Source organism: Galeopterus variegatus, unplaced genomic scaffold (genome assembly GCF_000696425.1).
Source record: "Galeopterus variegatus unplaced genomic scaffold, G_variegatus-3.0.2 Scaffold4332, whole genome shotgun sequence".
Classification (NCBI taxonomy): domain Eukaryota; kingdom Metazoa; phylum Chordata; class Mammalia; order Dermoptera; family Cynocephalidae; genus Galeopterus; species Galeopterus variegatus.
This window is the reverse complement of record NW_007730443.1, coordinates 130086-144799: the sequence shown is the minus strand read 5'-3', so window position 1 is coordinate 144799 and position 14714 is coordinate 130086. Positions and strand designations below refer to the sequence as shown.

The 14714-nt window shown below is 49.4% G+C and overlaps 1 protein-coding gene across 2 annotated transcripts in view; it reads right to left on the bottom strand.

Moving 5' to 3' along the window:
• Positions 1 to 4421: 4421 nt before the first annotated feature.
• SLC9A5 (solute carrier family 9, subfamily A (NHE5, cation proton antiporter 5), member 5) overlaps positions 4422 to 14714 on the bottom strand; it is a 20600-nt gene continuing 10307 nt past the window's right edge. For both annotated transcript variants that reach the window (XM_008587327.1, XM_008587328.1), the window contains 4 exons: positions 10975 to 11145; positions 10382 to 10448; positions 9579 to 9713; positions 4422 to 5711 (listed from right to left, as the gene is read on the bottom strand). In XM_008587327.1, coding sequence (XP_008585549.1) covers positions 5239 to 5711; positions 9579 to 9713; positions 10382 to 10448; positions 10975 to 11145 — 846 coding nt within the window. In that variant the 3' untranslated portion in view covers positions 4422 to 5238. The remainder of the gene's footprint in view (positions 5712 to 9578; positions 9714 to 10381; positions 10449 to 10974; positions 11146 to 14714) is intronic.

The following is a 14714-nucleotide window of genomic DNA, read 5'->3' as shown; positions in this document are numbered from 1 at the left end:
CCCCCCCCCCCCCCCGAGGGAAGGCCTGGTGCGGTGGGGGGGCACTCATACTCACGCCCCGAATCTGGCCCAAAGAGGAAAGTGTGGGCCTAGGGTTCCAGGAGGCCCCTAGAAAGAGACTCCCTAAGCTCAGACCAGCTGCTTGGGGCTGCTGGGAGCCAGCAGGGGTATTTTCATGGAGGTGCGAGGGAAGGGCCCCTGCATCGCACCCTCCATCTTCCTTTGCGTCCCCAGGCCCAGGCATGAAGAGGCAGGTTGTTTGACCCGATGACCGGATGAGGGGCAGTGAGGGGTGGGAGCTGACCCAGACCTGCCAGAATCCACCAGGCCCACCCAAACCTTCTACCCCCTTGCGCTCCCTGGCACCTTTTTACTTCTCCCCAGCTAAGGTTGGTGTTGAAGTTGGTGAGCCGGAGCCAGAGACGCCCTGGCCTGGCTCCTCCACTTACCTGCTGGGGGACCTCCAGGGACTGTCTTCTTTTTGAGCCTCACCTTCCTCATCTGTAAAAAAAAGAAAGGCATTCCTTTCTCTGGGGTTGTCCTGAGGACTAGGGAAGACACCATATGTCAAATGTCTGCCCACGGTTGTGTCCCTGGCCCCAGCCCCGTCATTTCACCCTCAGGACCCAGAACTGATGAAAGTCACTTAGGTAGCTGTGAGATCTCTCTCAGCTCTGAGGTTTAGGGTCCCTTCGGGCATGTGGGCCTGGCCTGACGCTCCCCAAAATTTGTGGGAAGGTCGCCTATGTGGCCAGGAGAAGGCACTGAGCCCCAAGCATGTCCAAGCCCTTGGTCCCTGGGGGGAGGGGACTATGGGTGTAATGGCTTCCGTAGCTCTAAAGCAGACACCTCCTTCATGAACCTGGGCATCAGGAGCAGGCACAGTGGGAACAAAAGCAGTCCCCCACCCATCCCTGCACCTTGAGTGCAGTTTCTCAGGCAGCTACCAAGGCCTTGGGGTTGTTCTGCTCCATCCCCAACCCCCAGCTGGCCCTCTCTCCCCTACTCTCCTTTAGCTTCAATGAGCATCAAGTCCAACCTTAGCTCCCTCCCCAGCTCTGTCCCAGGGCCACCCCCACTGAGTCACTGCCTCTTGTTCCCTCCCTCCCCTTCTGCTGTCCATCCCTACCCACCAGCCAGGCCCCCCTGGAGCCCTAAGAGTTGGGGGGATCTGCTGGCAGGCACAAATACCCCTTCCAAAGCCAGAAGCAAAGAAGAGGCCTCAAGCCACAGGCCGTCACTGACCCTGGCACCCCTCGACACAGCAGGCGGATTCAGAGGAGGCACAGACTCTAAGACAGAGGCAGGGTTAGGCCCTGGTTTCTCCACTCCACATGGAATGTGCATTGTAAGCTTCATGGAAAAAGAGACAGTATGTTATCCACTTCTATACTTCCAGCACCCAGCACAGGGCCTGGCACAGAATAAATGCTTAGGAGTTCCTGAGACTGGTCATACTGCCTTCCTAAGGCTCCCTATCTATAAGCCAGATGGAAACCAGAGTCACAAATGGAGACAGATTCAAAGCCTCAACCTGAAAGGCAAAGACAGAGAAGAGGCAGAGAACTATAGGATGCATAGCCCCAGGATGACAAAGCTACAGATAGAAATGGGGACACACTGAGGTCTAGTAGGGAACTTTGGGGGGGCTGGGCCCGGAGCCAGCTTGGGGTGGCTGACCACAGCAGGCTCTGTGGGCTGAGCTTGCAGGACTGAGCAGTGACTCATGGGGCCCATCTCTGTGGCTCTCCTGGCAGCAGAATCTACTCACAAGCAGCCTTTTCCACTGAGATCATAAAATGAAGATGGGCCTCCCTCCCATGTCCTTTCCCCAACCCTCCTTCAGCCTCCCATTCTTTGCCAGCATGAATCAATCGAAACTAAAATGGAGAGAGGGGCCTCTGGGCCTCAATGAGCCTAGAGATATGAGAACCAATCATTCCCCCCACTTTATCCCTGCACACCCCTCTTCAGTTCTGCCCCAAACAGTGAGGGCAAAAAATACCCCAGACCTTCCAGACCTCTCTCACCTTTGGCCTAAATAACCTCCAAACTCCTTACTTTGGCATTCAAGGCCATCCAAAGGCATCACAGCCTTCCTGCCCAGCTCCCAGACTGGAAAGTGTGTCTGATTACAAGTCCCATCACGAGCAGTCTCTACCTGGAAGGCCATGCCCATCCCCTGATCAAATCCTTCCTCCTTCAAGGCCTAGATGCAGTACCTCCCTCACAAAGACTTTCCCAGCCATCCCAGCTAGGGGGGACCACCCAGCCATCTCCTCTCAGCTCAGGCAGCACCTAGTGAGTGTCCCTCCCTCTCTTCCTCATCACCCGCAGACTCACAGACTCATGTTTGACCCTTACCCCCACCACTCTCACTGTGAGCTCACTTGCTTCCTCCCCCTCCACGTGTCTACTCACCTGTGCCTTGCAGCCCCGCCCTTCTTAGTTACCCAGTTCAGCTCCAGGCCTAGAAGCCCCCCCTGTACCCCCTCCCCTACACCATCAGTTGCCTAATTGTGTGGATTCAATTTCCTCAAATTTTCTAATCTAGTAATTCTCAAAGTGTATGGCCTGTGAGCCACCTCCCTCCAGAGCACTAGTTAAGATTATAGATTTCTGGGCCTCCATAAAATCTGTTGAATCAGAACCTTTGGGGGTAGGCCCAGGAATCTGCATGTTTGACAAGCTCCCCAGTGATTCTGACACTAAAGTCTGAGAACAGCTGTCTGCCCTCCAGCCTTCCAACAAGCTTTCCATCCTCCACCTGGCACCAGCCACACACACACACACACACACACACACACACACACACACACACACACACACACACATTGACTCCTACCAGAAGCTTACCTAGACCTCAAGGCGCCACAGCACTTTCTGTGTGCCTTTGTCTTGCAGTATAAGACCAATAATGACAAACATTTATGATCCCTTACAGTGGGCCAGACCCTGGATAGATTCTTCCCCATTTTATCTTTCAGTTCTGCCTGCAACTTTACGAAGTAAGTATGATTGTTATTCCATTTTAGAGATGAGGACACTGAGGCTCAGAGAGATTATGTAACATGCTCAAGATGACATAGCTGGTAAGTGACAGCTGGGACTGTGTGACTCCAAACTGTTAACTACTAGTTAACTACTAGGTCTTATCACTGCCAAGTATAAACAGCCTGAGGGCAAAGCTGAAATCACTCTTCTCTCAGGTCTTGCCCACACATAACACAGAACAAGACAAAGTTTAGTGCCCAAGTCTGTAACCTTCAAAGTGTGTCAAGAGTCCTTCAGATCTATGGAGACAAAGTAGGTTAGTGATTATCTAGGGCTGTGGAGGGCAGGGGATGAGGAGTGACTGCTAACGGGTACAGGGTTTCTTTTGGAGATGATGAAAATGTTCTAAACTTAGATTGCGGTAAGGGTTGCACAACTCTGTGACTATATTAAAAACACTGAACTGTATGCTTTTTTGTTTTTTCTTTTTATTTTGTGAGCTGTACATCTTAAATGGGTGAATTTTTATGTCATGTGCATAACATCTCAATAAAGATTTTTTTTTCAAGTCCTGCAGACAGAATGGAAATTGGATTTGGGGGCTGCTGTTATCTAGGGATTTCTGTCCATGTTTTGGGAATGCACACTACCTGATTTGCATCATAAACACTCAGGGTGACCTTGAGAGTGCTTCCACCCACCGTGTGCAGAAGGCCGCTTCTGTTCCTTTGTCCTACACCTGCCTCTGGGTTTTCAAAAAATGCTTATCTGGTCCCAGGTGCATGGTGTCTGCATCTTTGGGCAGCTTGCCTCCTGACCTCTGGGGTCTCTTTCCCTACTAGCATTTCTCATTTTGTAGACCCCATGCCCTTACGGTGATCCCTTCTGCTGCTACTGCAGGCCTCCTGCTGAGGGGACAATATTGGAAAAGTATAAGAGAAGTAAGAAGGAGGAAGAGAGACTAACAGTCCTGCCTCGCATACTTCCTCCATTCTCTATCCCAGAAGCCCTGGGGCAGGCAGCTGGAAGTTTCCACTTCCCTCACCCAATGCCCCTGTTGCCCCCCACCCCTAGAACCCCCAGATACATAGACACAAGATACCCATCCATCTGAGCGATGTTTAATGTGTCTTAGGTTCAAGGTACAAAACACAAGGTAGGTCCTAACCCCAGGAAAGTCACCTGCCACCCAGTTAGCCCCCCTTACCACTGCAGCCAGGCATCCCAGCCCCCAGAGCAATGGAGCAGTGACCCTGGGATAGCCTGTTCTTTCCCTTTTGGGGAAATGTTAAGGAGGTGACATGGGGGGCCGAGCCCGTGGTGCACTCGGTAGAGTGCGGCGCTGGGAGCGCAGTGACACTCCCGCCGCGGGTTCAGATCCTATATAGGAACGGCCGGTGCGCTCACTGGCTGAGTGCAGTGTGGGCGACACCACACCAAAGGTTGCGATCCCCTTACCGGTCACGAAAAAGACAAAAAAAAAAAGGAGGTGACATGGGAACCCAGAGGCCACTGTGTCCCCGCCTCAGAAAACCCAGACCCAAGGATCAGAAAGTCCAGACTTGGACCCAGAGCAGGAGATCCCCAGAGTGACCCTGGCTAAGAAGCAGCCCTGAGCTGAAGTCTAGCCCAGCCCCCTGGCCTTGGGCCTGGAAAAGGAAGAACTATTACCCCAATACCTGGCAGCAAAGGGAAGGGCAACACCAAGAAGTGTAGGCAGAGATTCACAGTGCCCTAAAAAAGTTGACTGTGGGTGGCTGACATAACAGGGCAGCAAAGCCTGAGGTTGAGGCCTTCTCCACCTCCCACCCCATTCCCTCTGAGGGCCAGCCCCTCTCTAAGCCTCACTGCCAGGGCACTGTCCCTGACCTGGTGCTGGGGAGGGGTGGAGGGCAGGGAAGGCCAGCATCAACTGAGAAGTGATGCCCTTGCTTTGGAGGCAGGAGCAGCTGCCTACAGTGATCTCAAGAAGAGTCATTGGGGAAGGGGCATCAGCTACCCAAGCCTCTGGGCCTAGCCCATAGAAGCTCTGAACTGGATCCTGAGCCTTACCGAAATGGAAGATGGTAGGGGTTAGGAGCAGGGAGGGTCCCTTCAGCTCAGACCACTCTGACCTGAAGCCCAGATGTTACTTCAGTCCAGACCCCTGTGGCCCCCTGTTAGGCTGAGTGGGCTTCTCTGCTCATTGGCCAGGGAACACTTTCCCACAGGGGCTCTGCCTCCTGCTCCTCCCTAGGCCCTGGGCTACAGCCAGCCACCTCTGTTGAATTGGATGCACCAGTGGGAGTTAGCAATGCCCGGGCTGAGACGGGTGTTGTCCTTGTGGCCCATGAGGGGCTGCAGCTCCTGCTGCTGGGGGATGTCAGCGCTACTCTCACTGCGAGAGCGGCCAGCCTTAGCCAGGCTCGGGGGAAAGGCGAAGCTAGGGTGTGGATCAGAAGGCAGGTTGAGAGGGGCTTGTGGCTCTTCGGTGCCCAGTGGGCAGGGAGGCAGGTGGGTCAGAGTCGGTGCCTGGGTACAGGGAGGGGATGCTAGGCTCTCCAGGGATGACATGCTCTGGTTCCAGCCTGTCTGCATTTCCACGGGCACAATCTTGGTGGTTTCTGAGGACACGTACACTGCCAGGTCTCCCTGCCCACTCTTCCAGGGTAGCTCCTTCTCTGCACAGGTTGGGGAAGGGGGGATGATGCGTGGGCTTGGGCACACCTCAAGGTTTCCTGGGGAGAGAGAGTACACATGAGCTCGTTACCAATACAGTGGACTCCTTCTCAAGTATAAGCACATTTTCCTGAGTAAATTCATCCCATGGTGCCATATCACATCCATCTGTACGATTATGTGATGCATGTCTTGCTTGCTCTCCATTGTACCCCCAGCACCTAGCACAGAGCTGTGGGCACTTAGTAGTTGTTCAAGAAATAAATATTGAACAAATGAAAGTAACTAAAGTGAGGGAAAGCAGGATCTAGGCAGGAAAAGAGCCCGATCTTCAATCACCCTCAAGCAATTTGAAGCACCAATCTCAGAAACCACGTCCTGCCAAGCCCCATCCCAGCCAGCCAGCCAGCCAGCCAGAGTGAGGTGGCAGCAGAGGAGAGAAAGACCTTGAGGCTCCAGGCCAAAGGCTTTGCTACTGGGCGCCCTGCCTGAGCACCCACCACAACCCTTTCTTTGGTGGGACGGAGCCCAGAAGTGAACTCATGCAACCTAATAGCAGGCAGAAGCTGTGCCGCAAGGGGGATGACACAGCACAGGGGCATGAACTGAGAATCCCAGAACTGTAGGCAGCCGAATTTTACAGGAAGTCTGAGGTTCTGAAAGAGGAAACCTGGGAAAGAGAAGCCCTCTGGTTCCCTACTACACCCAGCTCTCCAAAGTCAAGCACCATGCCTTGCAAATAATAGGCGCTCAGCAAGTATCTGTTCATTGATAAAGTCCTGAGCAGTCCAATAAACTTGATTGAGTACATTATGAAATGTATTGAAGCTATGATTAAAAGTAAAACTGTCTCGGGCCGGCCCGTGGCTCACTCGGGAGAGTGTGGTGCTAATAACACCAAGGCCCCGGGTTCGGATCCTATATAGGGATGGCCGGTTCGCTCACTGGGTGAGCGTGATGCTGGCAACACCAAGTCAAGGGTTAAGATCCCCTTACCGGTCATCTTTAAAAAAAAAAAGTAAAACTGTCGCGGGCCGGCCCGTGGCTCACTCGGGGGGGGGTGGGGCTAATAACACCAAGGCCCCGGGGTCGGATCCTATATAGGGATGGCCGGTTCGCTCACTGGGTGAGCGTGATGCTGGCAACACCAAGTCAAGGGTTAAGATCCCCTTACCGGTCATCTTTAAAAAAAAAAAGTAAAACTGTCTCTTGAAAGACCTGGAATACCAAATTTAATGACAACAAAAAGCTAAAACAACAAAAACCCTGTGTTTACCTTTAGAGGATTCCAGGGAACTAACTCCGTGGTCTGAAAACTGATAGATGAAAGGAAACAATCAAGCATTTATCCATTCTTTCCTGTATGAACTGTACCTCAAAATAACCAAATAATTGATGAGGAGGAGTTTTTAAAAATAGAATTACTCCTAATAAGTGCAGATGAAAAAATAGATGCAGATCACCATTGTGCAATCCCTAATGAAATGCTGGATCTGGCAATGGTCATCAATGGTTGCTAAGACCATTTAACAAAAAGCTAATGGGGAACTTGATGATGGATGGATCAGGGGAACAGCATCTGAACCCAGTGATCGTTAACCTCACAAAAGAAACAACCATATGGTATGTGTTTCCCAATAGCACGCATTAGGGAGTACATCATCACCACTTATGAAGTATTCTTCACCAATAATTAAAACTAATATCTGATATAGATTTAATTATAGGCTTAAAGGAAATGTAAGGGACACAGAAATATATTAAATAACACTTTGGGAATGCAATCAGCAAAGTCCAGGCAGGGAAAGACTGCAGGACAAATAACCTGGTTTCTTCAATAAATACATTGAAAGGGGAAAAAAAAGTAGTGGGAGGGGGAACCTATAGATCAGGGTTTTTCAAACGTGACAACATTAACATCTTGATTCTTTCCTTTCAGACCAAAGAGTTAGTTCCTTAGATTCCTCTAAAGGTGAACACTAAGGGATTTTGTTGTTTTAGCTTTTTGTTGTTGTCATTAAATTTTCATATTCCAGGTCTTTCAAGAGATATAGTTTTACTTCTAATCATAGCATCAATACATTTCATAATGTACTTCTTTGTTACAGGGGCTGGCCTGTGCACTGTGGGATGTTTAGCAGCATCCCTGACCTCTACCGACTCAATGCAAGTGTACCCTCTCCAATTGTGACAACCAAAAATATCTCCAGACATTGCCAAATGTCACTTCACTACCACCCCCCCCGAGAACCACTGCTGTTGGTTAAAAGTGACTTATCAAACAAATGCAATGTGTGGGCCTAATTTAGACTTTCATTTGAACAAACCTACTGTAAAAAAAATATTAAGACAATTAAGGAAATTTAGGTTTTTTTGTTTTTGTTTTTGTTTTTTTTAAAAGATGACCGGTAAGGGGATCTTAACCCTTGACTTGGTGTTGTCAGCACCACGCTCAGCCAGTGAGTGAACCGGCCATCCCTATATGGGATCCGAACCCGTGGCCTTGGTGTTATCAGCACCGCACTCTCCCGAGTGAGCCACAGGCCAGCCCCCAATTAGGGAAATTTGAACACTGACTAGATATTTGATGACAAAGATTTTAGATATGGTAGGTAATGGTATTGTGGTAATATTTTTTTAAAAAAGAAGGGCTGGCCGGTTAGCTCAGTTGGTTAGAGCATGGTGCTGAACATCAAGGTCCAGAGTTCAATTTCAGTACCAGCCAGTCGCCAAAAAAAAAAAAAAAAAAAAAAGAATCCTATCTTTTAGAGATACCTGCTGAAGTATTTATTAATAAAGTGATATTTGAGATTTTCTTCGGAAGAACCCAGTGGAGCCAGGGGCATAGGTGAGGGTACAGGTTGAATGAGATTGACTAGGCGTAGATAATTATTGAAGCTAGGTGATGGATAGATGGGAGTTTATTTTACTGTGCTATCATTGTATATTTTGAAATTTTCTGTAATAAAACTTTTTAAAAAGACACTTTAAAAAAGACATCGGTGGTTGGTTCAAGACAACCACCAGTGATATCTAATATTATGAGTGGATTAGGTACAAACATAGGTGACTATTGAACAACTTAGGAGTTAGGGGCTCCAACCCCCAAGCAATTGAAAACCCATGTATAACTTTCCCCAAATTGTTACTTAAGTAATCAAGTAACTTAAGTGGTTAAGTGCTTAAGTAGTAGGCCCCGTGTAATCCATGGATATGAAAAGTTGGTCCTCCTTATAAGCCAGTTCTGTATCCCTAGAATATTGTTTTTTTTTCCTTTCTTTCTTCCTTCCTTCCTTTTGTCCTCCCTTCCTTCCTTCCTTCCCTCCCTCAATCCCTCCCTGTATTTTTGATCTGAGAAGTTGGTTAAATCCATGGATGTGGAAACTGTGTATAAGTGGACCCACATGCAATTCACCCATGTTCAAGGGTCAACTGTATATCGTTTTTTTATCCACAATGATTCCATTTTGATGAATTCAGGCTCCTCCCCCTGGTGAGGCTGCCACCTCACCTAGGGCTGTATCTAAGGGCAGGTGTGCTAAGCAGGGGTCACAGCAGAGCCTACCATTAGGTGTGCATACCACCTCATGTTCCTCACCCGCCTGTAAAGGGAGGCAGTGTGACAGTGAAAGGTTGGAGGCTTTGGAGTCAGATGGGTCAGATGCAAATTCTGATTTTGCTGTGTGATGCTGGACAAGTCACAAGTCCCTTAGGCTCTGAGTTCAGTTTCCCCATCTTGGTTGTTGTGAGGGTTGAATCAGATGGTGTATGTCAGGTGTCTGATATAAAGGAGATGCTCAGTAAAAGCTGGTTGGTGAATAAACTAGTAAATAAGAAAAGGGAGTTGTCTGGAGTAGAGGCCATGAATGAAGAGGGAGGAAACCAGTGTGTTCCAGAGGGGAGGGAGGCAGCAAGAAAGCCATTACCTGAGACCTTGCCCTCTTGGAGGACCTCACTGGTGGCCCGAGCCACAAAGATGATCCCTTCGTCGTCCTCCTTCTCTGTCTCTGAACTGTCACTCTCCTCCTCCTCTTCAGACTCCACGGTTAATATCACAGCAGCTGGACAGGGACAAGAGCTGAGTCGGGGCAGCCAGCCCAGCAGCTGCCTCTTGGTACTGCACAACCCTAGGCCAGCTCCCTGTCCCCCCAGGCAGAGGCCACATTGGTAGGAAGCACCTGCTTTCTCCTCTGGCTGTTTTGAGCACTGGCCTAAGGGTAGGAGGCTTGAGAAGAAGGGAAGTGAGACTGCAGAGCCCGAGGAGGCAACCAGAAGAAGCTAAGTCCACACAGGAGGCCATCAGGGTCACACTTTCCAGCTCCCCCATCCTCTTCTGTCAGCCCCAGATCCCATCATCAACTGAAAATGTGAGCATTTGGAAAGCTGGAAGGCCCATTAACATTCAGCTCACACAAAACTGGTTTTGCAGATGGGACACTAGACCCCAGGGTCCACTCATCCTCCAAGGCTCAGACCAGCTCTTCCTTCTCCATGATACCTTTTCCAAGTCCTCAGGGCCTATAACCAGATGCCTCCCATCACATATTGTCTAATAAGTGCTTTGAACATTTCCAGCTTTGAAATCAAAAGTGCCCCTCTCGTCCCTGAGGGGAAAGCCCCAGCACATGGTGCTAAATGCACCCCAGAGGTCCTCCAGGATTCTGGCTGATGGGCCCCTGCCCTCCCCCTCCTCTCTCCCATCCTCATCCCACCCCTCCTCCCTGCTTGCCTGTGTCCTGAAATCCCAGGTCTTGAGGTTTCCCATTTGCAGCCTCAGCATTAGCCACACCATCCTTCTGAGGACCAAGAAAGAAAACCTGAGCCTCTGGCCCTGGCTCCACACCTCAACCCTGTCATCTGGTGGGGTCAACAGGACAAGACTTCCAAACACAGCAGGGGAGGGGATTTGTGTTTATCTCAATGGTTCTATCATCTTTTGGTCAGCCAGGCAAGAACCGTGGAGGCTTGAATAACCCATGCCCCAGCAAGGCACTGCATGCATCAGCCTGGGCTGAGTTAGTGCTCATGGAGTTGCCCTCAAAGGAACCCCCCTTCCTCCTGCCCATATCATCTCTGATAGGAGGTCCTGCTGCCTCCCAGCAGGTGACCACATGGCCAAGAAGCTGCTCTCCCTCTGAAGGCCTCACCTTACCCTTCTAGTGCTCCAGGAAGATCTAAAAGGGAACCCAAACTACTGCAACCATCAAGTCCCTGAGGACTATCCAACTAGGAGTCCCCCTAGGCTGGATTCCAATACTTGGGGTCTCAAAACTGTGCTGTCAGCCTCCAGTCCCAAAAAGGAGTCCCAGAGAAAGGACATGCCTTCCTGTGGCCAGTCTTGCGCAGTCGTGGCTTGCTCTTGGTGAAGCAGATGTTGTGCTTGGTGGACTTAAAGGACTCCAGCCGCCGCTTCATATTCTGCTGGAAGACCTCCTTGTCCTGCCGCTCCTGCGCATCCTCTGAGATGAAGTGGCGGCTGCAGCTGGCTTTGTACTGGCAATGACAGCCCCACCCTGCTATGAAGCTGGGTGCCTTGGCCTCCCACAGGAACCCCAGGCCACAGCCCCAACATGTTCACCACAGGCCCTGCCAGCCCAGCTTTTCCAGAAGGAGCCATGAATTAAAAAACAAAACCAAAAATACAATAGGAACCCAGCCAGAGACTGTGTTCTCACTTCACTGGGGAAAAAGTTCCCTTTATCCCAGAACTTATTCCACCTAAACTGGCCTTCCCCATCTCCTTCTGCCCTTCCCCACTTCTCTCTGATTTGATAGGACAGGAGGCAGCTGACCCTGTGTCTTGTCCCCAGGGACTACTAGGAGACCATGGGGGCCATTTTCTTCTCTGTACCTCCATTTATCTGAGCCTGGTCCACACACCCAGTCCACCTGCCCCCTTCTAGCTACACAAGATCCTTTCCAGCTGGACTCCAGATAGCCATTTCTACAACCACCACCGTGACACCCCAGGCTGCACTCCGGACGTCCATAACAATCTCCCCTGACACCCTGGACTCTCTCAGCCCCAACAACTATCTGTGCCCAATTCAGGCCCACCCCCATTATCTGCTCTTTTTAACTCTTTCTCATGAAGACCAAGCCCACTACATACTCACCTAGACTGCCTTCATCTCTGCCCTTGGCTGCTTAGCAACCTTCTCATTATCTGGCATAATCACCCAAAGTACTGCCAGGGTGTTCCAAATCATCTTGTCTGGCCTCACATCCCCAGTCTGGTCTCTTTCCTGTAACTCACGTTTTCTGCTTCCCTGAACAAATTCTAAGAGCTGTCTTCAAATCCCCCACCTGCCCCCCTCCTCTAGCTACGCACCAGGAGGTGCACCTCTCTCCTGGGGGTGAAGGGGTCCATTCCTTCACCGGGCTCACCATGCCCCAACCCCAGCCTCCCCTATGCTCAGCTCATTCCCTCCTGCCTCCACCAGCTCCCTGCTCCCTCCTATTTCTCCTCTCTCCTGCATCTTCACTCCTTCCCTCACCAATGGCTCCTTCCCTCTGCTTTCAAGCCAGCTCCTGCCCTGGCCTCCTTGGAGAAAGCCTTTCTATTGACACCAATGCCTACCTTTTGCTACTAACCTTTTAAAATTTGATTCTGACACTTTTCCTCATACACATTACTTCCTTAAATACCAGAAATGCAACTCCGAGGTCCAAAACTCCACATCACGCCTTCACTCTGGTCACCAGTGCTGTGACCTCTACCTAGGTACCAGTCTGGCCTGTGTGCAGCATCCAGCCCCCTCCTTCTGCCCCAGGCCTGAGACACCATCTGCTACTGCCTCTCAAGAGTTCTTTTTTCTCTCTTCTCCTTTGCTGGCTCCCTTTCCTCTTCTCCCATGTGCATTCCTCACAGTGTTATCTGTGGCCCTCCTCTCACCCTTCTAAATACTTGCTCTCCCCAGAGAACTTATCCATTCTCCCGGCTGGATTCAGCTGTCCCAATGATATAGATCTGTGGTCCCCAACCTCTAGTCATCAGAACAGCTGCATTTGAATCACCTGGGGACTTACTAAGCACACAGATTCTTAGTCCTACTCCATACTACAGAATCAGAATCTCCAGGAGGTGAAGCCAGCAATATGTATTTTTGAGAGCTCCCCAGGGGATTCTGATTTATCCAGGTGAGAAAACCTCTGACATAGATTGCTTCCAGATTTTTCTGTCTCTTAAACTATAATCTTATCTTTCTAACTGCATACTAGATACTTCTGTCTCTCTCTAATGTTATTCTTAAAGAATATGACAAATTATGGATTGTGTTATGGTATAACTAAGTGGATTCAGAACTGGTTGAGTAACCATACCCAAAAAACGCTTGCTCCATGTCAGTCTGGAGGAAAGTCTTTAGTAGCATGCCACAGAGCTCTGTCCTCAGCTCTATCCTGTTCAACACTTCTATGGCGATTTGGATGAATACAGTTAACAGGCTTAGCAAATTTTCAGATGATATGAATCTGAGAAGGAGACATTTGGTGGCAGACATGGAATCCAAACAATGAAATGATGGGCTAAAATAAGATGAGATTTAACAGGATAAGCACAAACTTACTCCAGTTTCTTAAAAAACTGACTACACAAGAATTGACTGGATTGAACCCATTGACCAATCTTACACACACACACACACATACACACAGACAACCAATCATTATGTACTTCCTGATGTGACACAATAAGAAACACATAGCATACCTATGGATGTCCCTGAATCTGATCAGGCTCTGAGCAGATTTAATAACCAGGAAATACAGAGATGGAGGAATGTTAACAATACTACTGGAATCAATCAGCAAAATCTAGAAAACAGGAAATTCTCCAAGACAAAGTATCCAGTTTCTCCAATAAATAGCAAGGTGGGGGGGGGGGGGGGGGGGGAAAAGGAACTATTATAGATTTTCTTTTAAATGAAGAGACATATTTCCCAAATGCAAAGTGTGGACTTTATTTGGATCCTGATTTGAACAGAGCAGCTGGAAAAAGATATTTATTGAACACTAACTGGATGTAAGAGTTCTTGTCACCTAGAGATACATCCTGAAATAGAGATGATGTGATATGATGTCTGGAGTTTGCTCTGAGAAAAGTGTGGGCAGGGTGTGGAGGGGCTACAGAATGTAACAAAATTAACCATGCATTGATAATTATTGGAGCTGGGTGATGAATAAATGAGAAACAATATAGGGCACCAGGGTGGTGAGCCAAAGCTGGAGGGATCCTGGGCTGTGGGAAAAGAATGGCAAATTCTAGAACTACAAAGGTAAGAAAGCCCCTCTGCCCTGCCCTGGCCAACCACACCTAGAGTAGCACTTTCCATTCTGGGCCCAGTTTCTTAAGGCCAGAGAGGACACACCAGGGGCAGGAGATGCTGGCCTGAGGGCAAGAGGGCCTGTGTAGAAGGGAATCATCTCGCAACCTTTGAAGATTTACTCTGCAGAGCTGCAGAGTCAAATCAGGACCAGTGGGTGCAAATTAAAGGAAATTGATTCTGTCTCACCAGTAGAAAGAGCTTTGACTGTTAAAACTGCCAGGAAGGGTTAACAGCTGGCTTCTCATTTCAGAAAGGTTCAAGGTAATGGCTTGCTGCCCCCTTGTGGGGTTGTAACAGATTCTGTACTGGATGAGCTGGGCCTTTAGAACTGCAAAGCTTCATGATCTGCGTTGGACTAATTCATGTTACTTAAAACAGATGCCTGCCTTCCCCATGCAAAGCTGGTCCTACAGGCTTCCTCAGTTCCTGCTTCTGTCTGTGACCCCATCATTCTCCAGTGACCATCCAGGCCCCCTGTACTCTATCTCCTCCTCTCCCCTTCAGGGCCGGTTACCTAGTCGTATGTGCTCCTCTCCCTTCCCACCACCCAGCTCTAATCTGCAATGTTTCACTCCAGCTTCCCAATTGACTCTCCCAGCCTCTCAACTCACCCCTCCAATTTGCTCTGTACTCTGCTACCAGAAAAGGTATCCTTAAACAGTGCTCAGATCGAGCCAACCCTTTCTTAAAAAAAAAAAAAAAAAAAAAAAAAAAAAAAAGGTTTTTTTTTACTGA